Consider the following 24,359-nt stretch of genomic DNA (forward strand, 5'->3'; position numbering starts at 1 on the left):
AATCATAAAAGGTAAAAATGGGCCACAAATGTAAGTAATGCAACATATAATGTGGAATATATCATGTTTGGAATAAAAACACGTTGGGCATTATTTATGTAGGTCTATTTTTGGCTGAAGGTTATGTTGAGGATGTGCAGATTAAGAATCTGACGAAGGCTACTTTGGCAACTTCATTTTCTGACGTTATAAACCACACCATCCTTTTCACAAAGACCAACCTCTTTATTATGACTTATCTAGTGTACAAAATAAACATATCATGTTTGGTTTCAAATTAAAGCTTATGGAAAATGGAATGTACTGCCTCTGGCAGTCTCACTTGCAGTGCTGACTTTGAAAACTACTACACAATAATTATTCACAAAAAACACCATTCATATAATGATACAATACTACGTTAATTGACTCTAATTGATATTTGACCTTAATCATGTGACCTGAGACTTGTCAGTGATACTTGATTACCCCTATGTCCACATTTCATAAACTATATCCATAAACTTTGAAAGGCATGACGGAAATTTAATAATTACCTCCAACATGGCCAAAGTTCATTGACCTTAAATGACCTTTGACTTTGGTCATGTGATGATGTGTGTGGTTGCATGTAATTCATTATATAAAGTTCATGGGGGAAAATAATTCTCTGAATATTACACACAAAATTTCCACATGTTCATTTTAATTGTTTCCGAAAAACTACAGGTTTTATTGTTATAATTCCTATTTTCTCCATATAATCTTCAAGACAATAACGAAAAAAACTGCCATATCTTTGCAGCTGGCCCCGTCCTTGTCTCTATCTCTATTTGCCATGCAGACAAGTTTGAAGAGGTGTATATACGTATATAATTATGTATACACACCGCATTGGGGAAACCGTGGAACTACAAGACAGATTTTCCGAGCGGGCTTTTCGCGTATTACGTTAGCGCCCTCTGGCGGGTTACCGAGTTGTTTATGTGCCTGAGGGATTAAGTAGTCGGGTAGATATGCATTTTTTTGCTGAAAGTGGTAGTATAGGGTATCTACTTTAAGAATCTGAAGGGTGTCCCTTTGTCACCCTTGGGCATTTTTTTTATTGACGTCATAAGCCACGCCCACTTTTTCACATATATCTAAATTATGACTAATTTTGTTTATGAAATAAATATGTCATGTTTGGTATCAAATTAAAGCTAATGAAAAATTAAATGCAAATATGTGGATCATTAGGCTTTTCTACTAAGTGCATGCCATAAAATGGTCATTCAGGTTAAAAAAGGTCAAATTGGGCCACAAAAGAAAGTAATATAATATTAAATGTGTAAAATATCAGGGGTATATATGCATCTTTTGCTGAAAGTTGTATATAGTTTAGGGTGCCTTCATCAAGAATCTGATGGCCGACCGACATGACCTTCCCGAATACAAGTTGTCAATGTTTGGTTGAGGAATTGAGGAAAACACTTCTGTTACCGTTCAGGGCACAATAGTGGCTCCGAACGAATTATTGGAAGAAGTATCCTGCGGATGCAGGACAGTACCATCTTGTTCGAGGGCAAACTGTAGTTGCCGGTCCGCTGGCCTCTCTTGAACGGCTTACTGCAAATGCGAAGGAAAAGGAAATTGTACAAATTATGTGCATTCACATGTAGCTGGACTCACTGTCGAGACAGATGATGAAAAATGATTGGGCAAGGATCTAGAAGAAAGCGAATCGTAGAATAGAGAGAAAACAAATAGTAAGATAAATTGCAAAACGTATATAGGCTATATGGTTTGGATATCTACATGTATATATGTAAGGCCAAGTTGCTCTCAACTGATCTTGTTGTCTTTTTACACTATATGACCATGAACTTTATGAAGTGATCATTTTATATCTACGATTAAAATTATGTAGATTCATTTCATACAATTTTCTTTTATATTATTACCAATCATGGTATGATACTTATTTTACTTAAAGCCTTGTCAAATTCCCACAACTTTATTTGACCTATTGTGACCGTATGACATATATGCGACCAGTACTTGAAATTTTCTCTCTTTTAAACATTATTTTCTTACCCATTTTGCCAAAAGCTTTAATTTTAATTTGATATCAAACGTAATATTTTTACTCCATGAACCAAGTAAGTTATAATTCTAGAGGAATGTAAAAATACGATGTTGCTTATTATGATGTCAATCTTAAAAAAAATAACCAAGGGTGCAAAGGTGGCTTACATCCGAAACATGAAATAAATACCCTATATTATTACTTTCACCATGAAATCACATGTATATCAAAATTTCGAAGTTGCAAACATGCTGTGTTCTGCATTTAAATTGAATTGATTAGATTTCATATGCCAACTTGTCCTTAAATGACCTCTATTTGACCTTTGCTTGAATAAAATGCATTGGGATTCGCGGTTTCGCATTTAAAATTTGATTAGCTTTCATTTGATACCAAACATGTCATACTTTTTTTCCATAAGCTAGATAAGTCATAATTTAGAGTTATGAAAAAAAGGTGGGTGTGGCATGTGACGTCAATAAAAAAATGCCCAAGGGTGCCTAGGTGGCACCCTTCGGATTCTTGAAGACAATACCCTATTCTATCATTTTCAGCAAAAAATTGCATATATACCCAACAGTGAGGGTCATGTTGTGGTTCTACTCGACTAAAGGCTAGATGCACACATACACTCCACATATAGCACCTGCGCATCATGCACGCTTGTCACTCACACACTGAGACCATGGAGGTAGATATGCGAGAATGGTGTACCGAAGCACTGAGACTTTGAAGCTAGGCTAGTCGCCATTTGTAATACACCGAAAGTATGCATGTAACCACAAGGTGGCGCTGTTCAAAATACATCATATCTGCTTCGATTGTACTATAGATCGGTCTACATTTAATTCATTGTGTGTCTACCAGGCCTACCCTCCTGAGAGAAGGTTATAGAGATAACTGACGTTATCTTGCAATCTGTCGCCGACTCCCTATAGCATTATCATGTGCTATTAACGCCCTATTAATGACGAACAGTACACTTTCACAAGTCATCATTGAAAATAATAACACCACACGGGAGAAAACGCCAGAACTGTACTGTCCAATTATTTGCTAAAGGTCTAAAGATTTCTGTCGTGACTCGTGCTCTTCATTCTTTCATGAAGAGTTCATCACTAACGCATCATGCCATGTATTGTTTGTGACTCGTTTTTGAAAGGGGAGGGGTCAGATAGAGTAAAATGTAAGCTGTGTAACAAAACACTCAGCTATAAAGGAGGAAGTACCAGTGCTTAGCATTGACACAAGCGGTACACAAAATAGCCAATACACCCGCATCTAGTCCATCTACCAGTCAAGAATTATAACTTTGTTCACTCGCAGACACGGCTGCTCTGAATCTAGAAGTAACAGGATCAGATCATTAATCGGGGAGATGAGCACAACAGATGGCCTACCAATAAGCATCATTGAAAACCAGGGATTCAGGAGTTTGATGGGATATCTGGAACCAGGGTATCAAGTGCCATGTCGCAAAACAATGTCTGCTGCCATTAAGACTGTGTACAATATAGAGAAAGATAATCTGATGACACAACTGGAAGAGGCATCAGACGTTGCCTTGACAACAGACTGTTGGACGAGTTGCATTATGGAGGGCTATATGACGGTGACATGTTATTTCTCCCAAAATGACAAACTTATTTCTCAAGTTTTGGACACCTCGCCGGTTCAACATCTCCCAGAGGATGACAGTGGGGCTCAGCGTCACACGGCTGAAGCTCTCCCAAATCGGCTGTCCCTCGTCGCCAACGAAAGGAACATTTTAGACAAAGTTTGCGGAGTGGTCCAATGACAACGCTGCGAAAACGAGGCACATTCGTGTAATGTACAATGTGCTGCTCACTCTCTTCAGTTGAGTGTGAACAAGGGGATTTCAATGCTAAGGGTAACTGCTCTCGTTGGTGCTGTAAACAGACTTGTCAGTCACTTCCGCCGTTCCACTGTCGCTACTAAGACATTAGAATCGAAGCAAGCAAGCATGGATCTCGAGGTGAACAGATTAATTGTGTCGTGTCTAACTAGATGGAATTCGGTCTACATGCTGGAGCGTTTAGTAAGAAACAGATGGGCAATCTGTGCTGTTCTTAGCGGCAGAAAATATACAAAGCAACATCAGGATGCCCAAACTCTTCAGCTGAAAGATGACAGTAGGGATCTTATGGAGCAGTTGGTGAAATGTCTCAAGCTGTGTCAAGTAAGTTTATCAAATTATTTAATTCAACTATCTAATGATAAGATTTTATAATAATTACTGTTGTCTTCCAAGAAGCATTTCCTCACCTTGTTGCGTCCATGACCGATATCCTTGGTCATGAAATGGACGAGAACTTCCGTGTGTACGGGACAAACAATGTTGTGATTTTGGGTCATGACTACATATGTGGTTGCTGTCTGGTTTTGGCTTACCAAGATGACATGCCACAGTTCGGACTTGTTGAAGGCATTTTCCTCTTTGAAGGAAATACAATGTTCATAGTGAAGTGCATGCATATTCAATGCTTTGACACCCATGTCTTGTCATATATCCTTGAACCAACTCGTGAGTACCGGATTGTACCATATGCAAAGCTATTTTCCAAATGGCCCCTGAGCGTGCATAAACATCATGGTGACATATGTGTCATGAACAAGTATACTTACACTTGTAAAAGCCTTTGAGAAGTTGCTGACAACATGAGCAGCATTTTGTTTTGCTTAGCTCTATTCCTAAATTTCGTTTCATTTCTAAACATACAGTGTAAGACAGTAAGGCCGATATGTACAAATTAGGGGTAAATGTTTATAAATACAATGTAGGTTTGAGATCAAATAACTATACAAAGGCATACTTTCATTCAATCAGTAAAATATTGTGTTAAAGAGAAAAGCCCATCAAAATATCTTACTGTAAAAAAACTACGTTATACCGTGACGGGGTGACTTTGAACACTGGATTTGTGAAAATAAAGGTTTTATAATCCGCTAGAAGCTCAGTTATTTTGTTTCTAAAATACGGTCTATGGTACACTCTTTCACGTGTACAGTTTTGATTGATACTTCTCAAGTGTGAAGTATTAAAGCATGGGTCCATTTTTGCACGTTGTTCAAAGTCACCACTCACCCCACCTTGGGGTGACTTTGAACACCCTCTCTATAATTAGAATCATAATAGATCAACAAAATCAAATTCAACAGGAAAAAAAATCATCTTGTAGAATATTATGATAGTAATTTATTAGTATCATGTGGAAGGAAAACTGATGAAATTGATGTAATATTGCTGCTCAAATTCTTATGCACATTTGGAGTCTATGTATTATTAATGAAATTTGGATTGAAAATCAGTCTGTTTGTAAACATATGTAAATACAGGATTTCTTTTTTATTCTGCACAGAACTACATTCTGCCATTAAAGGCTAGTCAAGCAGATTTAGAACATTACACTGTATAACTGCAGCATGCCAGTATTCAAGCTGTGGAGTGCCAACCGCCTTGAAAAAAAGATGGCTGTGGCGAACACATATGAAGAACTCTGCGAAAAAGGTATTTTTTCTTCTTGTTGATAACCACCAGTCCACCAGTGATGGTTCAGTTCCATGCATGAATTATGTCATGTGTATATAATGTTTTATGTTCCATGTTACAGTTTCATTTTTGTTGTGATAACATTTTTATCAAAAGGGTCATGCAGCCCATACCAAATCACTCGATCAAAATACTTTTAAATCCCAACTTCTAAGTTTCCTATCATTTTTGGTATGTGGCTTGAATATATCGCATTTTTCTAAACCCACATAGCGGATTTCAGCGAAACCGGTCCAGTGGTTCTTGTGCTATATGGCCGGCTTTTCCCCCTCATTGTTGTGGCAATAATTGGCATGGCCACCAATTTCCAACGGCCGTTGCACAGCAACCAGTGAGCTAATATTCATGAAATTGATGTCAATTGAAATTTAGGGAATTAAGTGAGGAAGTACTGTATCAAAAAGTGTGCAAGAGCAATTGATGATATTCTCCGCTTCTTCAAATCATGACACAAACTGATTTTGTATTAATATTCCATGTCTTAGAACAATTCAAATTTCATGTCCTCTTTTTCAAAACGTTACTGCCCAGATTTCTGTCTACTCCATTAGCTGAGCGACAAAATATTACTTTTTTATGTAGTATTTATTACTCTTTTTTCAATATTCAACTTCAACTAGTGCAAAATACTTGTTTTTTAATCAAATTTCATTTTTTTATCAAACTACTTTTTTCTCAACCAGTTTGTGTACTCTTCAACGTAATAAAGTTGAAATTGCTCTATTCCACATGAAATTACTGTTTTCAACCTCAATATTACTTTTTTCATTCTCATGTGGTTGGGAGCTCTACATTAGTTTGAAGACAAACACCCACAAATATGAATACAGGTAGAGCAACTAATGTACCTAAGATACATGTGAGAGCTTGCATTTGGCTAAATATGCTATTTTCTTCTTGATACTGATGAGAACATGAAACCCTGTTTGAAATGTACACCATTACTAATCATGGAATTGCCCCAAAGCAACAGACACCAAAATTAAGAATACTTATTTTCAGTGAATTATGAACTCGCCAAACAAAGTTTGAAGGGGGTACATAGGAATCAGTGTGTGGTCGGTCAGTCGGTTGGTTAGTCCCAAATCTTGCAGAGCAAACTACTTCCTCAGTTTTCGAGCAGTCTTCATAAACTTAAGGACAAATATAGGTCTTAAGGTGTAAATGTGCAAGACACATCAACAGCGGTGGAAGGTGCATTGCTATAGTAACAGCATATTATGGCCAAGAAAGTGAGGTAAGGTGATAATAGATTGTTTGATGGTGGTATTAATCACCTTCAGCTATATTTCTAGTTCCATTTGAAATGATGTTTTACCTCAGTTTTTATGAAACACACAAGTTTTGTGATCAATATTATGGACATTAATGGCATTTAAACCTGGCAAAAGCAATTTACGATAGTTAATATCTCAAGTGAATTTTCTTTAATTTGTGTCCTTAGCTAAAGTGAAGCTTGGGAAGGCAGGAATTGAGGGAATCGTGCTGGAGGAGGATGACACTGAAATCGACGACGACGAGGTTCTGCTGGATTGTAGCAATTCTACCTTGATGGTTTTAGAGGAGGGAGAGCACTGGGAATTGAGGGGTGAAGCAGAGCAAAGAGTGGAAAATCTACATTTGACAGGTGCAGCAGCAGGAGGAGATAGCGATAACTTCAGACTCCAAGAAATTGAACAAAGTTCACAAAAAGCTAATGACACTGAACGGCGGATTACTGCAGGAACGCCACTACCACCTTTCAGCCAACGAGTACTACGACACCTAGAGATTGGCAAGGAGTATGTGATTTGGAAAGAACTGATCTCAGAAGCTGCCAATTACCATATTACAGAATTTCCAACCATCAACTCCTCCACCGAGCATGCCAAGATTGGGCAGAAAATATACTCGCAGTACCCTACAATACGATGTGAAGGGGAACACCAGTGGGTATGTATCCATGCCTGCATTGGGCGATTTGAGGTTATTTGTAGGTAGGATCTCGATACCAGCTCAGCTCCATTTTCCAAGGTTACAGCTCCTAACTACTTATGGATTAGGGCTAATGAAGCCAAATATGGAGCTGGGCTGGTATCAAGATCCTACCCTTTGGTGTCAGTATTAGCTGTCTAAACTTGCCAACAATGTCTGCACTATCACATTCAGATATTTTCAGTGTGAGTGCTGAAGTTAGAGTACAGTTTAGAGAGGTAACACGAACAATGAAATCTAACACAGAACTTGAAGGTAATGATGAGTTGTGGTCACGGGGTGGAAATTTTATCTTCAAAGATACTGATTTGAAAGAATTTTCCCCATATACACGAGGAAATGAAAAATGACAATTCCATAATTCAAAGTGTTAGATATGATATCAGTTGGCTTTCCATACTCTCACAATGATATGTGTATTGCGTATACATGTGACAGTCACTCTGCGAATAAACATGAAGACATGAACATGTATGAGAATCGGCTCTGACTATTTTGTGAACAACGAACCCAAAGATATCCAACAATTGGCGACGAGATGTGTGTTTTGTAGACGCAGGATAGCAGAGCAACGATGCAGGCCACTGCAGAGTCGGTTTCAGGGCAGGTTTTGCCTAACAATTGCATCAGGTATGATGAATCGGAGGACTTAGATTGTTATCTAGAACGTTTCGAATTGTATCTGATAGCGAGTGGCTTGACAGTACCTGACGCACAGTCAGTGAATGAGAGCGCGACCACAGTGGATCGCGGGGGTGACAAGAGAGTAGTGGCGCTGCTATTGAACGCTATCGGGGCTCGCTACTACGGGATTGTTCGTGATTTGGTATCACCGGCAAAACCAAGTGACAAGTCATATGTGCAGTTGAAGCAAATATTGCGAAAGCATTTCAAACGTACACCAGTCACCGTAGCTGAAAGGCGCAAGTTTATTAGACGTGATCAGGCACCGGGTGAGAGCACGAGTGATTACGTTGTACAGTTGAAACATCTTAGCCTACATTGTGAGTATGCTGATAAACTTGATGAGCAGCTACGAGACCGCTTTATCAGTGGTTTGAATGATGAGTCTACTTCACTGAAACTTATGGAAAAGGCTACTGAGACCCCTAACATGACGTTTCAGCAGGCTGTGGACTTCACCCTATCGAAACAAACAGCTGCGGGGGAGGTCCGGGCGATGCGTTCAGATGGCTCTTCAGGTTGCACCAAGTCCAGTGTTCATGCAGTTCGCGGTAAACAGCAGTCTGGTCAGAAAGGTAGCAGGCGAAAGCAAGAATGTTATCGTTGTGGTCGACACCATACACCAGAGGAGTGTTGGTTCAAGTCCGAAACGTGCAGATACTGTAAAAAGAAAGGACACATCGAAAGGAAGTGTCGAGCCAAGGGCAAGAATGAAATGAAACAAACAGAACACTCAGACTGTAAATCTAAGATGAGTCACAAGAGTAAAGGTCAAACGAAGATAAATAATTGCAGTGATGTACATAAGATGCATGAAAACAGGAAACCTATGTCTAACAGTAATGCTAGGAAGGAAGCTAGAGTTTTACATGATTCCAGTAGTAGTAGTGAGGAATGCAGTGTGGAATATGATCACACATTGTTCAAGTTAGACGTTATTAGTAAGTCAAAGGTTAGGCCAAGTACAGGTTCAGAGAGTGATCCAATTATAGTTCCTGTTGTCATTGAAGGTAAAGTCACACATATGGAACTTGATACAGGGTCAAATGTGAGCATGATACCATTGTCATACTATGAGAAACATCTATCACATGTGAAGATGCATGAGTCAGAAAAGTCTTTGGTGAGTTTTATCACAAACCAAACAGTCAAACCAGTTGGGAAAGTTCATGTAGAGGTCACACATGGAAAGTACCAGGGTAAACTGAGTTTGTATGTGGTAGAACATACAGAGTATTTGCTATTTGGGAGAGATTGGTTATCAATAGTACCACTGAATTGGAAGTCTCTGATATCCAGGGTAAGCAGTAATCATGATCATAGTCAGGTTCATCATGTTGGTGAGCTGGATAGAGTCCTGAATAAGCATAATAGATTGTTTGAAGATAGACTAGGTAAGCTCACAAAAGCAAGAGCGCACATTTCAGTAAAAGATGATGCTAAACCAGTAACTACAAGGCCATATAAGGTACCTTTTGCAATGAGAGATAAGGTAGAAGAAGAATTGGAAAGATTACAGAAGTGTGGGGTTTTGACTGCTATTGATCATAGTGAATGGAGTACTGGAATCGTAGCAGTTCCAAAGAAGGATGGGTCTGTCCGCATATGTGGAAATTACAAAACTACAGTGAATCCAGTTTTGGATCCAGTTCAGCCCCCCAATATCAATGTAGAGAACATATTGGCAAATCTAGGTGGAGGTGTGATATTTTCTACCGTAGATCTAGCACATGCTTACAACCAGTTAGAGTTGGATGAAGAGTCTAAGAAGTTCCTAGTAATATCTACACATAAGGGGTTATTTCAACAGAATCGCCTGGTATTTGGTATTACTAGTGCACCAGCTATTTGGCAGAGTGCTATTGAACAGGTACTACAGGGGATACCTGGGGTACAAGTATACTTAGATGACATATTGGTAACTGGACGTACTGTTGAAGAGCATCATGCCAATTTGGATAAGGTTCTCACACGCCTTGAAGAGCGTAACCTTACATTGAGGAAAATGAAATGTAAGTTTGCTCAGCCATCAGTAGAGTTCTTAGGTCATGTCATAGATGCAAATGGAGTACATACTGTAGAAGAGAAAGTACAGAAAATAGATAATCTTCCTAGACCAGAAGATGTGTCACAGTTAAGGTCCTATTTAGGGTTACTTAATTACTACCGAAAGTATGTGCCTAATCTAGCTCATGAGATAGCACCGTTAACGGATTTGTTGAAATCTGATCGTAAGTTTGAATGGCATGAGGAAGCCGAGAAAGCTTTCATTAGGTCAAAGAGATTGATGCGAGAAGCAGGTTTTCTGGTACATTATGATCCGGAATTGCCCATTTCGATTGCGTCCGACGCAAGTCCAATAGGTATCGGCGCAGTTTTGTCTCACATATTACCAAATGGTGAGGAGAGGCCAATACAATTTGCTTCTAGATCACTTACAAAGACGGAAAGGAAATATCCGCAAATTGAGAGAGAGGCTTTGGCAATTGTATTCGCGTTACGTAAATTCTACATGTTTGTGTACGGACGTAAATTTACGCTTATCACGGATAATAAGCCGCTTACAGCATTGCTAGGCCCATACAAAAGCCTACCAGCTTTAGCCGCTGAACGAATGCAAAGGTGGGCAATGTATCTTGCAGGATTTGACTATACGATCAAGTATCGCACTTCAAGCGCAAATGCGAATGCGGATTGTCTTTCAAGACTACCCGACAAAGATGCGAAACCGGAAGGTCGTGAACCAGAGATTGTCTCGGTCCGTCATGTGGATATACTACCCACATCGCACGAAGCATTGCGTAACACAACCCGAAAAGATCCAGTGTTGTCAAAGGTCATCAGATATACATTGGATGGATGGCCAAAACAGGTGTCCGTAGAAGAAAGGGAGCTGCAACCCTTCTTCAGGCGCAGACTGGAAATTACCCTAGAACAAGGCATACTGATGTGGGGAACGCGTATCATTATTCCTGTCAAGAGTCACCGCGCAATCATGGAAGAATTACACAGTGGACATCTTGGAGTTGTTAAGATGAAATCGCTTGCACGTAGTTACGTATGGTGGCCGCAGATCGATGTACACATTGAAGAATGCACAAAACAATGTAGTACATGTCAGGTCGTACAAAACCAACCACCACAAACGTTACTACACCCATGGATTCCAGCGTCCAAGCCGATGGAAAGAATCCATATTGATTTCGCAGGACCATTTGAAGGTCGTACATACATGGTCCTAGTGGATGCGTATTCAAAATGGCCCGAGGTATTTATCATGCCGAGTACTACTTCGGAGCGCACTATTGATGTACTCAGACGCGTATTTTCGAGATACGGATTACCGCAAATCATGGTAACTGATAACGGAAGTCAGTTCACCTCATCGGAATTCAAAGAGTTTGTAGACAAGAATGGTATTGTACACAAGCGAAGTGCACCATATCATCCTAGCACGAATGGTCAAGCAGAGCGCTTCGTACAGACATTGAAACAAGCACTACGCGCTGCAAGATCCGATGGAGGATCACCACAAGCCCAACTTGACAGATTTTTGCTGGCTTATCGGAATGCTAGACATGCAGTCACAGGTGAAGCACCGGCTGTTCTATTTATGAAGAGACAACTTCGTATACGGTTGGATAATTTACGTCCAAATGTAGAGCGTAGATATGCAGACCGATTGCATCAGCAAGCACAGTACAGAGATAAACATAGTTCAGTAGACAAACTACGCAAGTTTGCAGTAGGAGACTCAGTACTTGTTAGGGACTATGTAGGAAAACATAAGTGGGTACCAGGTGTCATTGTAGATAGAGAGGGTCCACTAATGTATAAGGTACAAGTTCAATCAGGTATTTGGAGGAGACATGTAGATCAGTTACTTCCAAGACTAGAGAACGAGGTTGAGTTAGATCAGAATGAGTCAAGACAAGATTTTGGTTCAGACATACCAGTACAAAGTAGGTCAGTTCCTGAATCAAGTCCAAGTAGGTTAGGAGAAATAACTAGTTCTCAAGATTGTCACATTGAAACGGTCCAGGGTGATTCAGTTTCGCAAGACTTACCTGTTGTATCAGAGGATGTTGTAGTAGATAGGGAAAAACCTCAAGAACTTAGGAGATCCCAGAGGAAGAGAAAAGCTCCAGGCTTAATCTCTAAGGTTATACAGAAAGAGTTTTGTTATATTTTTGGTATGAAGTCATTTCAGGTTAAAGTTTGATGTTTTTAAGTTTCCAACAGATTGCAGAGATATTGGATACTAAGCCATATTCCATGTCAATATAAGTATGTTTTTTTTTTGGATAGAGAAGGATCTAGTTTTGTGTTTTATACAAACTTAGTCAAAATTTGATTAACATGTGTTAGAGTTAAGAACATGTGTCAAGTTTATTTTGTTTGAATGTAACATTACTTGGTGAATAACATGGATTTACAATGTCGTGTTATAAATATATCAGTTTTCACATTTACAGTTTTTTTTTACAGAACACAACCGAACATACATAATTATTTGGTATGTAATTTTATTTGGATCAATAGACATCATGAATTATGTATACATTTACAGAGAAAAAAAAACAGGCATAAGCTTTATTTTGGCAAGATTTTGAAATCTTGACAGTTGTATTTTATAGAGTACAGTAATTTTTAAAAGGGTTAGTTATTACATGGGATTTGTAATACATGCTCAGTTTTATTGTTGTTGTATTAGTTAACAATTGTTTTGGAGTGACAAGATTGTTTATTGTTGGCATAAACATCGGTATATGGTATGTACATGCACATATAAAACAGTTGCAAAGTTGAGGTAACTTTAAATTTGCTGTGGGGGAGATCTGTTAGATATGATATCAGTTGGCTTTCCATACTCTCACAATGATATGTGTATTGCGTATACATGTGACAGTCACTCTGCGAATAAACATGAAGACATGAACATGTATGAGAATCGGCTCTGACTATTTTGTGAACAACGAACCCAAAGATATCCAACACAAAGAAAATGATATAAACTTTATTTCGTGACCTAAAACAAAATTGTATATGGCGTTCAAGGCATTTTTACAACACTTTCAACCAAAGCTACCTTTCCCCAAAGCTTCCATTTTGGGGCAATAATTGGGTTACTCAATTATTAAAAATTATTGTTAAGCCTAAATCAGCGTTCACATATCAGATAATTGAATTCTCAGGATGTTTAGACCAAGGAACAACGACCATGGTCGTCATTTCAATTACTACAATAACCTTCAAGTCATAGATTTGACTGAAATTGGTGTAGGCCTCCTTTCATGACCTGTAAATAATACCCAATAAGATATCTTCACCCACTTGTTTTTTCTTCAATTTCTCTTATGTTATAGTCCTTCTTCACAAAATGTCTCAGTCAGAAAATACGGCATATCAGATGGCAACAGAAAAAGAAGACGAATCTAAAAACAGAACCAGATCAAGGAAAGGTAAAGAGAACCAATGTGAATGATCAGGCTGGAATGGCAAAACGAGCGCGATGTGCTCAAATGGCTCAAGGTAGGTTTCATTCCTCTCAATCCCTCTCCCCTCCACAATGAGCAGTGTACATCATCAGCAAACACAAAACTTTGTAAAAATGATATCTGTTTCATCACTGGCGCATACATGTAATGCACCTACCGTGTTTAGGGTATCAAAAACAGGATAGCATTGGCAATCCTCATATATGGTGTACATTACCATGCAAGATATTAAAATCCCTGTTAAGGGTCTAAAATAGGAGATTATGTTAAGACTGCTTGCCCTGTTCAAGAGATCTTGGTGGGGGGGGGGGGGATTCTGCCTCCCCTCGGCTGTGAGATGGGTCCAAAAGACCCGGCTGTTTTAGTGTTACAGAGAAATGTTCAGGGCGTTTTTTTTTTCTTCTTTTTCCTTTTCATCCCCCCAGTATTAAAGTACTTTGATCTGAGTATCATTCATGAAAAGGACTACATAAATAAAAATAATTATATTATTACTGTATTATTAGCCTACTCTATCTCTCTTTCAGAAAACACTGTGACAGATGACAGTGCAGATCAGTGTCTCAAGGAACTTTCAAAAGAGTGGACCAAGCCTGCAAAAAAAAGGTGCTTGGGACATATCCATCTTCTGCTGGAAAAGACATTTGCAACGAATCAGAAATGGATAATGTCTCTTCCTGATGCCCAAGTAGAGCCCATATTGAAGCGAATCCCATGCTACAGTGATGGAAGAATGGTAAGACTAGTATACCTGAAGAAAGTAATCATGTGAAATGGGAAATGGCCTTAGGTTTGTACTTGAGGATTACATGTATTTCTGCATTATGACAAAGGTAATTAGCTGCAGCTGGCCTTCAGTACTCTTGCAAGTGTCGACGTCATTTGCATTGCTGAAAATAAAAGTCATCCTTTGATGGCTAAGTGAGCATTTTTTTTTCGGGGGATACTCGTGAATTCTTTGTAATTTTCCACACAAAAAACGTTATTCACATTAAAAAAGTAATGGAAACAAAGTACAAAGGCTATATAGTACATGCAAGCCACAATTGCTGTTCATAATGCATCTTTAAAATTAATGATTTTGTGCAAATATGGGTATTATCGTTTTACTTATGGGTTATTTCAGTCACGCCTACGTTTCTTTTTTGTGAGAACCCTGTAGTTTCAAAGATGTGAATAATTTTTATCATTAATTAATAGCAATTATATACAGATACCTGGCTTGGCTGGCTAGGGGCACTTTTTTCAATTTCAGAACTTGTTATTTTTTTGTAATTTGGCCAACCTAACATTATTTTGTCATGGCATTAATCTCCATTCCATGTGGTTGTGTAGATGTTCACATAACATAAATTTTGTTGTTTTCTTTCTTTTTTATTTTAGATTCTCCATGACTTTCAGCTCTTAAGAGGACGTGACTCATTAGAGGAACTGGAATCTTGTCTTCAAAAGTTCATGAGAGCCATTGAAGAACTCAAGAGTACTGGCAGCAAAGAGGTAAGCCCACTTATTTTGTGTCTGGTGAGGCCTGTTGCATAAAACCCTATGTCTGATTTATGTCAAAAGTCACTGCATAAATCGTTTGTCTTCAAATTTAATTTGTATGCAACAGACTCCAGGTATATTTTGGTATGGCATTAATGTTGAGGTTTCAGTTGGAATGGAATACCTTGTAGATTTGTTTTATAAACCTCACCTGAGTCAAAGACTCAGGTGAGGTATTGCTATCACATCCCATTTATCATCCGTAGTGCGCTGTCCAAAAACCATTTTATATTTTCATCTTCTCCAGAACATGTGGGTAGATCTCAACCAAACTTGGTGGAAGCCATCTTTGGGGTTAAAAAGAAAACGGGGGGGGGGGGGGGGGGGGACTTCACTGTAATGATGTACATAAATGTCTTTAGGAAAATTGTTTCAAATGCATTGATTGCCTTCCTCCGGTGGTGCCCCATGGAGCTCATTTTTATGTCTTTTTCCCCCAACTAGTGGTATTGTAGAATGTCTGCCAAACAAGTTGAAGATTGTGAGTTGTGAGTTTGAATCTTGTTGGAGTCCATTTCAAAGAGTTAAAAATTGTACTCAGTGTTATTTCTTTCTTCTCTCTCTCTCTCTTTTTTTTTTGGGGGGGGATCCATGGAATCTGAAAGAAATTTGGCTGCAAACTATAACGATATTGAAAAAAAAAAAACCCAACTTTGAACAAATTGTGTGTAAAAATGTGAAATGGCACAAGAACATGATGTTTTCTCTTTTTTATATACATACCAAACACGTTTGACTCACAACACATGCAGTCAACCCATCTTTACCATTGTCTAGTGGTGTTGTAGTGTCTCCTGCATGCAGGTAGTGTTATTGTTTAGAATCATATTCTATATGTCATAAGCATTATAATTCTATTATTGTTTCAATCTACTGCAGGGACCACTGGAATTGCTTCCCCTTATCCAGTACATCGAAAAAAAGACGGCATTTGACAGGGGAAAAGGGAGTAAAACTGAAGCTGTCATCTCAATCAAAAAGGTACGTGTGGATTTCTTTCCCCATATTTTTCCCCATTACAGAAATTAAACCTGCTCCTGCACCCTGCTGGCCATTGGTATTGGTACGTGTATCATTCTGTTTATTCTAATTTTTGTTTTGTGAATTTACTGATCACCTTTGTTAGGGTTAAACAACACTGAATATGCACGTTTACTGGAGAGGTAATGACCTCATTAAATTTTTGGGTCACAAGATCAAAGGCTATACACTCATGTGGAATATCACAAAAATAATTCGTTTTATCTTTTAAGATGATGTTGCAGATTTCTTATCTTAATATTCTTACAACGTCAGTAGTTTTCTATTATGTAATAAACAAGTGATTATTGGGTTTCTTGGTATAATCTATGAACGAGGTGGGATCAAATGACTGACACGAGATGAAAGCCAAGTTAATAGTTTGACTATCTCAAACAGGTCCATTAATTATTATTCATACGTGTAAGTATCGAAATCTCAAAATATGCATGTATTTTTTTCCCATTCAGGTCCAAATGACAAAGCATCTTGAACTTGAACTGGATTTGAATACATAAACGCAAACTTGGTGGACTTACTGGGTAGTTTTGACAAGCATATGTTGCACACTTTTGATGATATCTATACCCCCCATTTTCCCCATCGTCTCAGTTGGTATCAAAATTAGGTTAAGGTAAATGGAACAAACCTAAAATGTATGATAGATTATTCATTGGATAATAGACAGTTCACATTCTTGGCTATCAAACATTCTTCAAGTCAGTTTGTTAAGAATTTGAGACTTTTTGTTTTTTAATCTCTCTCTCTATCCATAATTACAGGAAGTTCCTGATGAGGACGTGGAAGCCCACATGACAAGTGGCAAGAAAGAGCCGCCTCGACTGGTCATCTTTGTTACCGGAGAGGAAGATGTGACTGGATGTTTCATCGTATCTGATGAGGTCACAATTGATTGCAAAGTTACAAATCTCACCAAGGCATTCATGCAGCTTATCGCTGCATACTACATTTTCAACCTCGAATATCCGAAGATGTATTCGCAGCTGCTGGGTCTAGTGCAGAGCTATGTGCTCAAGGAACCATACAACGGCCAAAAGAGTTCCAAGTATAGAAACTTTGAGGTTCTCCTCCGACAGCAGTTGGGGATGCAGTAGATTTAGACAGCCTGGGGTATTTTGAAGTGGCACTGTATAACACATCAGTCTTTGCCGGATCCTTGCATCTATTTTTCCATAGCTTACATTTGAATACACTGATTTTATGATTTTTGGTTTTCGGTCATGATTCTGAAATGGTATCTGGCAAGTGCCCTCAGCCACTGATAAACAGGGAAGAATTGCTATTTCGAAAGTTCGCCTCTATATCGGACAGCTTTATTTCCTTAGATATACATATTTGACCGCAGGTGATTCTCGATGTTCAAAGGCCATAAAAAAATCATGCTTCTTATTGCGAAATGAGCATATTCAAATATATGCTATGGAAAAAAAAACGAGAAAACCCCCCATAGACTTTCATGTCATAAAGTGCCGCTTACCCCCCCCCCCCCCCATAATACATTACCCTATGGGGAAATCCCTTCAATTATTTGCTCTCACTCCTAGTTCACCACATAAAATCTGCCAGACGATGGTTTTCTAATATTGGGGAAAATAAGGATTCTGGCCAGATACCTGACAAACAGTAACCAAACCAGCTAGGCTAGGCCCTGTAGAGCTCATAAACATAGTATAAGTGCATCCCACAAATGATGTGATTCTTAGTCAAATTTCTCCCACAAATGCAATATTACTACATTTGTGAGAGAAATTTGACTATTAAAGAACTGCTACATTTGTTGGAAGCAATTTTTTTTGTCAAATTACTACATTGGTGGGAGAATTAAGATTTGTGGGAGGGTGTTACTACATATGTGGGCATAATGTACATGTTTATCACACACTAACTGGTCATCTTTGTAATACCTGAGAGGAAGATGTGACTGGATGTTTCATCATATCTGATGAGGTCACAATTGACTGCAAAGTTACAAATCTCACCAATTCATGCAGCTTAGCGCTGCATACTATGTCTTCAACCTCGAATATCCGAAGATGTATTCGCAGCTAGTGAAAGAATGGAAATAATTCCTATATTTTACCATCTAATCAGTATAAAGGATTTGTGTGGAATCTTCCTGAAAATAAGGAATTGGTCCCAAGTCATGTGTGGGGGGGGGGCACTAGGATCTTTTGTGACTGACAAGGTTGTGCCTCGGTCAACCTCCGAAAAACACCCAAAACACAGACCTACCACACATATGCACACACCCTACACACACACACACACACACAAGACAATCATTTATGCAATCATTTCAAGACCCTATATTTTGCCCTTGCAGGCAGTTCTTCAGACTGCAATTTGGAGGGTAGCTGAGGCACAACCTTGTCAATAAAAAGATAGTAGTCACGCCCCCCCCCCCACATTCTTCTCATTTGATCGCTTCTCCAAAAACACATGTACACTTTACAGTCACCCAGCTTCATTCTGTGTGCATTCGATCCTCATTTGTTCCCTTTTCGTGGTTTTTTTTTTCCACAGACGTAAATCTGTTAGAATTTTTTTCATCGGATGAAAAGAATTATATCACAGATGATGGCAGTGTTTTTGTTTTTCCTTTTCCAGCAACGTTCGGTGGTTTCTGTTTTACAGAAAGTTACAGTTTTGTGCATACACATGTCCATCTGTTGACGAAAACCACCGAACATCGGCAGTAAAGGAATGGGGGTAGGGGGATGGAAATGGAACGAATGAACCGCTGTAGTGTGACAAGCGCTTATAAGCTGTTGACACTTCATGGTCCCTTTTTAAAAATCCTTGTGTGCATTTTACATTTCATGCCTAATTCATATTGCATTTAAAAGATTTACATTGTCAGTATTGAATGTACATGTATTTTATAGTGTGATTAATCAATTGGTCAAGTCAAAACCTTACTAAGATTTAAGCCCATGTTCATTATCAGCAAGTGAAAGTATTATGTGCACATAATCAAAAGTCTCATTTAATTTCTAGGAGTATTGAAGTTGTTCTTTCTACATTGTTCTCTCCAGTATGCAAAATACTTGGTCCAAACTATAGTGTAAAGTTTAGAAGGGGCAAGCACCAAGTGTAATCAAGTGCAAACTTTAAACTCTTGTACACATTTCATTGGAGGGTACCAAGAGTAAATTTTGATAATCCCCAGTATAATGTTTTCAAGTAGCTTAATTTGCTTAATTTCCATCACATGCAAGAAAAGCCATAAAGAGATCAGTGTTGTTTTGAATAAATTAAATGGAGCAAATGATGCTTCCATTGGCAAAATTCAAATTTTGATGAAAAAAGCACTAGTTTTTTTATCAGTTACTGTGTTGCTCAGAGACATTAAGGAAAATTTTGAATTGTGATTTTCCATATTTTGGCTTTCAAATGTTCTCATTATGCTAATCCTTGCAATGCCCTTGTACATTGAAATGTTTTTCCCTATTTCATTAATATTATCAAATGAAATTTAAGTTTCATGTTTTCAAGAACAAGGTAATATATACTGTGTGATGCACGTCAGTGATTGGAATGATTTTGAATTGTGATTTTCCATATTTTGGCTTTCACATGTTCTCACTATGCAAATCCTTGCAATACCCTTGTATATAGAATTTTTCCCCCCATTTCATTAATATTATCAAATGAAATTTGATTTGCATGTATTCAAGAACAAGGTAATATAACTTGTGTGATGCATGATTGGAATCATTTTGATTTAAATGATTTATTTCAATACAGTACAATCCAATATGGAATATTCATATAGGGCTTAAGCAAACAAATTGATCTAAGCGCTCTACAATCATTTTAAATGTTACACAATATGAGAACTTCATAAAAGTTTACCAGACATTGTTGTAACATTCCCGATTATTGTAACTTCCATGGAGGCAACCAATCAGCATACAGCATTACAGCTATTGCCATGATATTTACAGTACATGGAGAATTACAACAGTTGGAAAAGTTTATGACACGGCACCTTCTAACTGTTGCTAAAGCAAAAGATATTGAAAAGTATATGGGCCTTGAACTCTGTTGGTTGACTTATAATTCATCTCGACAGTGAGCTATCAATAGCAATTCTGAGATTCAAGAAAATTTTACTTCACGACTCAGGAAAATTTTGAATTGTAAATTTCCCTACAGTGGACCTCACATCCCTGCAGTGCCCTTTCTTAATGTTTCTCAATATTCCATTTATATATGTTTTTTTTTTCTTTCATGAATCAAGTGTGAAGAATTATGTCAACTCATAAAGAAAATTAGCCAAAATCTTGGTTTTGATCAAGTAGTTTTTGTTTTGGCACACCATGTATATATAATCTAGTGTAGTAGGTTTCACGGTACACCATGTATTCTTTCTTGGGCATATGTTGGTCCTGAAAAGGACCACCCAATCTCGACGTTTCGACAAGTGTGTTCTTGTCGTCCTCAGGAGAATGAGCAAAGTTTGTAAAAGCAGGCCTTATATACTCTGTCGAAGTGCCGTATGCACGGTATCTCGCAGGGTACATGTCTCTGATTGGCTAGATAGGTCACATGACATCCACATATGCGGACGTGGGTGACAACACACAAATTGGGCGCGCAAAACCAGCGACGCCCGGAAATTGCTGTCAGTTATTATTCCCGCTAGGATTAGCATGAATGACAAAAGTCACCACTTCCGCCCATACACTGCAGTGCTCACACGTGTGTGGAACGTCCGGGTAGGCTAATTAGGCAAATTAGCCTCTTTGTCTAGAACGGTAAGCCAGATATTGCTGAGTTGGAGGCCGCTGTCTTGAGGAACAGTGTTATGTTCCTCAATCTCCAACGCTTCTCTGACTCTCCGTTGATACCAGTAGGGGACACGGGTGACCAGTCTACTCTCATCCCAAAGAATCCGGTGATCATGCGTATGGGCATGATCGATGATTGCAGATTTTTCCCTCTCGTCTCTCCTACCATGGGCCTTGTGTTCCTTAATCCGAGTGTTGAAGGAACGACCCGTCTCTCCGATGTAAACTTTACCGCATTCACAAGGAATTCGGTAAACTCGAGGGAGGTCCTTGGAGTTGCGCTTGTCCTTATGTGTAGTGAGGGCAGATTGAAGCTTATTTGAGGAACTATGACGAACCTCAATGTCGGCTTCTCTCAAAATCCTCTGAATTTTGTGAGAGGCTGCTCCCAGATATGGAAGAACGACTCTCGCCTTGGGTTGTCCTGCACGAGGGTTCCGCGAGGGGGGAAGCTCAGTGCAGATCTTATGTGAGGGGTAGTTGTTACATTTCAAAACAAGTTTGATATGCTCAAGCTCACCTCTCAGGTGGATCTGGTCACTAACCTCATGCGCTCGTTTGACTAACGTCTTGTTGATGGATCTCAGCACTGATGGGTGGTGGAATGAACGATAGTTCAAGTAACGATCAGTGTGAGTAGGTTTCCGATAAACCTGATGGGATAGGGATCCCTGTGCCGTCCTCGTAATCTTTGTATCAAGAAAGGGGATAGACCCCTCATTCTCCATTTCCATGGTGAACTTGATACACTCGTGTTGAGAGTTGAGGTGCTGTAAGAAATTGCTAGTTTCCTCAGCACCGTGTTGCCAAACCACAAAAGTGTCGTCCACATATCTAAGCCACACTTTGGGTTTGTGGGTTGCTGACTGGAGAGCCGTCTCCTCGAAATGTTCCATGAACATGTTGGCTACCACTGGGGACAGGAGAGACCCCATGGCAGCCCCTTCCGTTTGCCTGTAGAATGTGTCTCTCCATCTGAAAGAGGTGGAATTGAGGCACATCTCAAGCAGGTCATGGATCTCTAGAGGAGACAACTGTGTCCTGTCAGGGAGATTTCTGTCAAATTTCAATCTCTCAAGGATGATGGCGCAAGCATCCTTAACTGGTACACTTGTGAACAATGACTCAACATCAAAGCTGATGAGGAGGTCATTGTTAGAGACGTTCATCTGACAGATCTGCTCAACGAAATGTTTAGAGTTTCTCACGTGATGCACGCCCTGACCAACAAGAGGCTGTAAGATGTAAGTCAAATGCTGAGCCCGTTGTTGAAACGGGAAGGACGGATCAGTTTCTCAAACTTCCTCACTTGTTTGGACTTAGTTGTCTCAAAAACGAAGTGGCTGGAAGATTTGATGAAACGATCGATTTTACCCCAGTCCTTGCTCGAGAGCTTTGACTTTAGGTATTCTTCCGATGTTTCAACAAAAGGTTGAAGTTGTCTGAGCTGGTTATGGACGTGTCTGATCCTCTCTCTGATGAGACTCTCAGAAGCATGTCTAAGAACCTGCTCCGCTCGTCTGGAACGGACAGGTGCATGGAGCACCAATCCGCGGGGGATAACCCCTGAATCCCTGCACCTTTTGAGAAAGGTGAGATGGTTGACAAATCTGGCTTCCTTGATCCTGTTCCGCTGTAGTCTTCTGGTGTGCTGGAACGTCTGCTCCCCGTAGAGACGAATGATATAATTTCTGAAGGTTTCCATGGCGAAGAAGAATAGTGAAGTAGGTTTCACGGTACACCATGTATTCTTTCTTGGGCATATGTTGGTCCTGAAAAGGACCACCCAATCTCAAAAATACTATCGATATTATATATATAATCTGTTTATAAAGCTTGCAAGGATTTTGCAATTTTGGAATGTTCTGTTTCAGATTTACATTTCTTGTATTGTAAACACTTTATACCAGAAGTGTTTATTTTTAAAGTCATAAACATGTTTAAACGTTTACAAACTGTTACAAAAAAGTGTTTAACAATAAATGTGTCAAACCATTTATAAAATGAATACACTGACGTGTTTAAAGATTAAACATGATGTTTATAATCTAAACATGTGTATAGATGTGGTGTTCATAAAAGTGTTCTGGTGAAGTGTTCATGAACGTGTTTAAGTGTTTATGAAAGTGTTCTGGTGAAGTGTTTATAAACATGTTTAAGTGTTTATGAACGTGTTCTGGTGGTGTGTTTATGAACGTGTTTAAGTGTTTCTGAAAGTGTTCATCATAGTGTTTATCAATAATAAATAAATGTGTTTATGTGTTTATAAAGTATTACAGATAAGTGTTTAAGAAAGTGTTCAAAAGCTAAACACTACGTATTACAGTGTAATGTTAGCAAGTAGACAAAACTTGTTTTGGGGGTCATATTCTGGCAACAACTTGTTCAGGGGCCAAAATGTGTAATTGAAGCAAGCGGAAAACGTGTTTAAGGGGTTATTTTGCACACAGAGAAACACTCGTTTAGGGGGTGTTTGGAAATAATTTAGTCAGGCATGTGTACAGCAATACATTTGACTGCCCCCCCCCCCCCGGGACAATTGATTGTTAAATACATTGTGCCGTCAAATGTAACAGTTTTGTATTAAAAAACGGCCACAACAGTTTGAGACCACAAAATAAATATGGCAGACAATGTACATGACATGAGTTGTGAACTCACTCTGAAAATTATTGTCCAGCAGTAGCCTAAAACTTGCTGATAAAGATTAAAGAACGTGTTTCTTACCCTGCTACTGATAAACCATGGACCCTACTAGAACCTGCGGGCATTGATTAACTGGATTTGCCAAATCAACGATACGAGCTGGCGGCTCTGAGGAAACTTCAAAGAGCCTCCCCTGTGCCCTATCCTGTTCAGCTGTTCTAGTAGGATTCATGGATAAACTGAGAGTTGTAAGCGACTGTGCGTAAAAACAAGGAGAAATTAGGTGAGGTCGCCAAATACTTCCTTCCCATGAGACATGTGTACTGAGGCAGTAGATAAAAAAAGATAATTCAAGAATTTATGTCTTTATTTATGTCAATTTATTTCAATAAATACCAATAGACACAAAGGAAAAATCCTCAAATTTACACAGTTTTTTTTAAACATAATTTTCTTTAATCTGAATAAATTTTTGCGCATTTTATAAATGAATGTCTGAAAACTTTTGCCTCATTAGAACATTTGATATTCAATATTGATGTTGGTGTTGCTCTGTTGTG

At 38.8% G+C, this 24,359-nt stretch overlaps 2 protein-coding genes across 2 annotated transcripts; one reads left to right on the forward strand and one right to left on the reverse strand.

The window, feature by feature from the left end:
* The first annotated feature begins 3,376 nt into the window (after positions 1–3,376).
* Positions 3,377–24,178, forward strand: LOC129257094 (uncharacterized). The gene is made up of 8 exons (XM_064097252.1): positions 3,377–4,247; positions 5,428–5,576; positions 7,063–7,550; positions 13,643–13,808; positions 14,302–14,510; positions 15,158–15,271; positions 16,199–16,300; positions 17,122–24,178. Exons 2-8 carry the CDS (start codon positions 5,492–5,494, stop codon positions 17,452–17,454), a joined length of 1,497 nt encoding a protein of 498 aa, XP_063953322.1. The 5' UTR covers positions 3,377–4,247; positions 5,428–5,491; the 3' UTR covers positions 17,455–24,178.
* LOC135153436 (uncharacterized) lies at positions 21,087–22,322 on the reverse strand. The gene has a single exon (XM_064096000.1). The coding sequence runs from the start codon at positions 22,320–22,322 to the stop codon at positions 21,087–21,089; it is 1,236 nt and encodes a 411-aa protein (XP_063952070.1).
* Positions 24,179–24,359: the final 181 nt, after the last annotated feature.

This window comes from Lytechinus pictus, chromosome 3 (genome assembly GCF_037042905.1).
Source record: "Lytechinus pictus isolate F3 Inbred chromosome 3, Lp3.0, whole genome shotgun sequence".
Lineage (NCBI taxonomy): Eukaryota > Metazoa > Echinodermata > Echinoidea > Temnopleuroida > Toxopneustidae > Lytechinus > Lytechinus pictus.

Bases quoted from the DNA above. Each gene is read 5' to 3' on its own strand.
- LOC135153436 (XM_064096000.1), bottom strand. From the start codon at position 22,322: ATGAACGTCTCTAACAATGACCTCCTCATCAGCTTTGATGTTGAGTCA.
- LOC129257094 (XM_064097252.1), top strand. From the start codon at position 5,492: ATGCCAGTATTCAAGCTGTGGAGTGCCAACCGCCTTGAAAAAAAGATG. The intron at 7,551-13,642 runs GTATGTATCCAT...CTTATGTTATAG, and splicing joins GTGAAGGGGAACACCAGTGG to TCCTTCTTCACAAAATGTCT. The intron at 14,511-15,157 runs GTAAGACTAGTA...TTTTTATTTTAG, and splicing joins GCTACAGTGATGGAAGAATG to ATTCTCCATGACTTTCAGCT.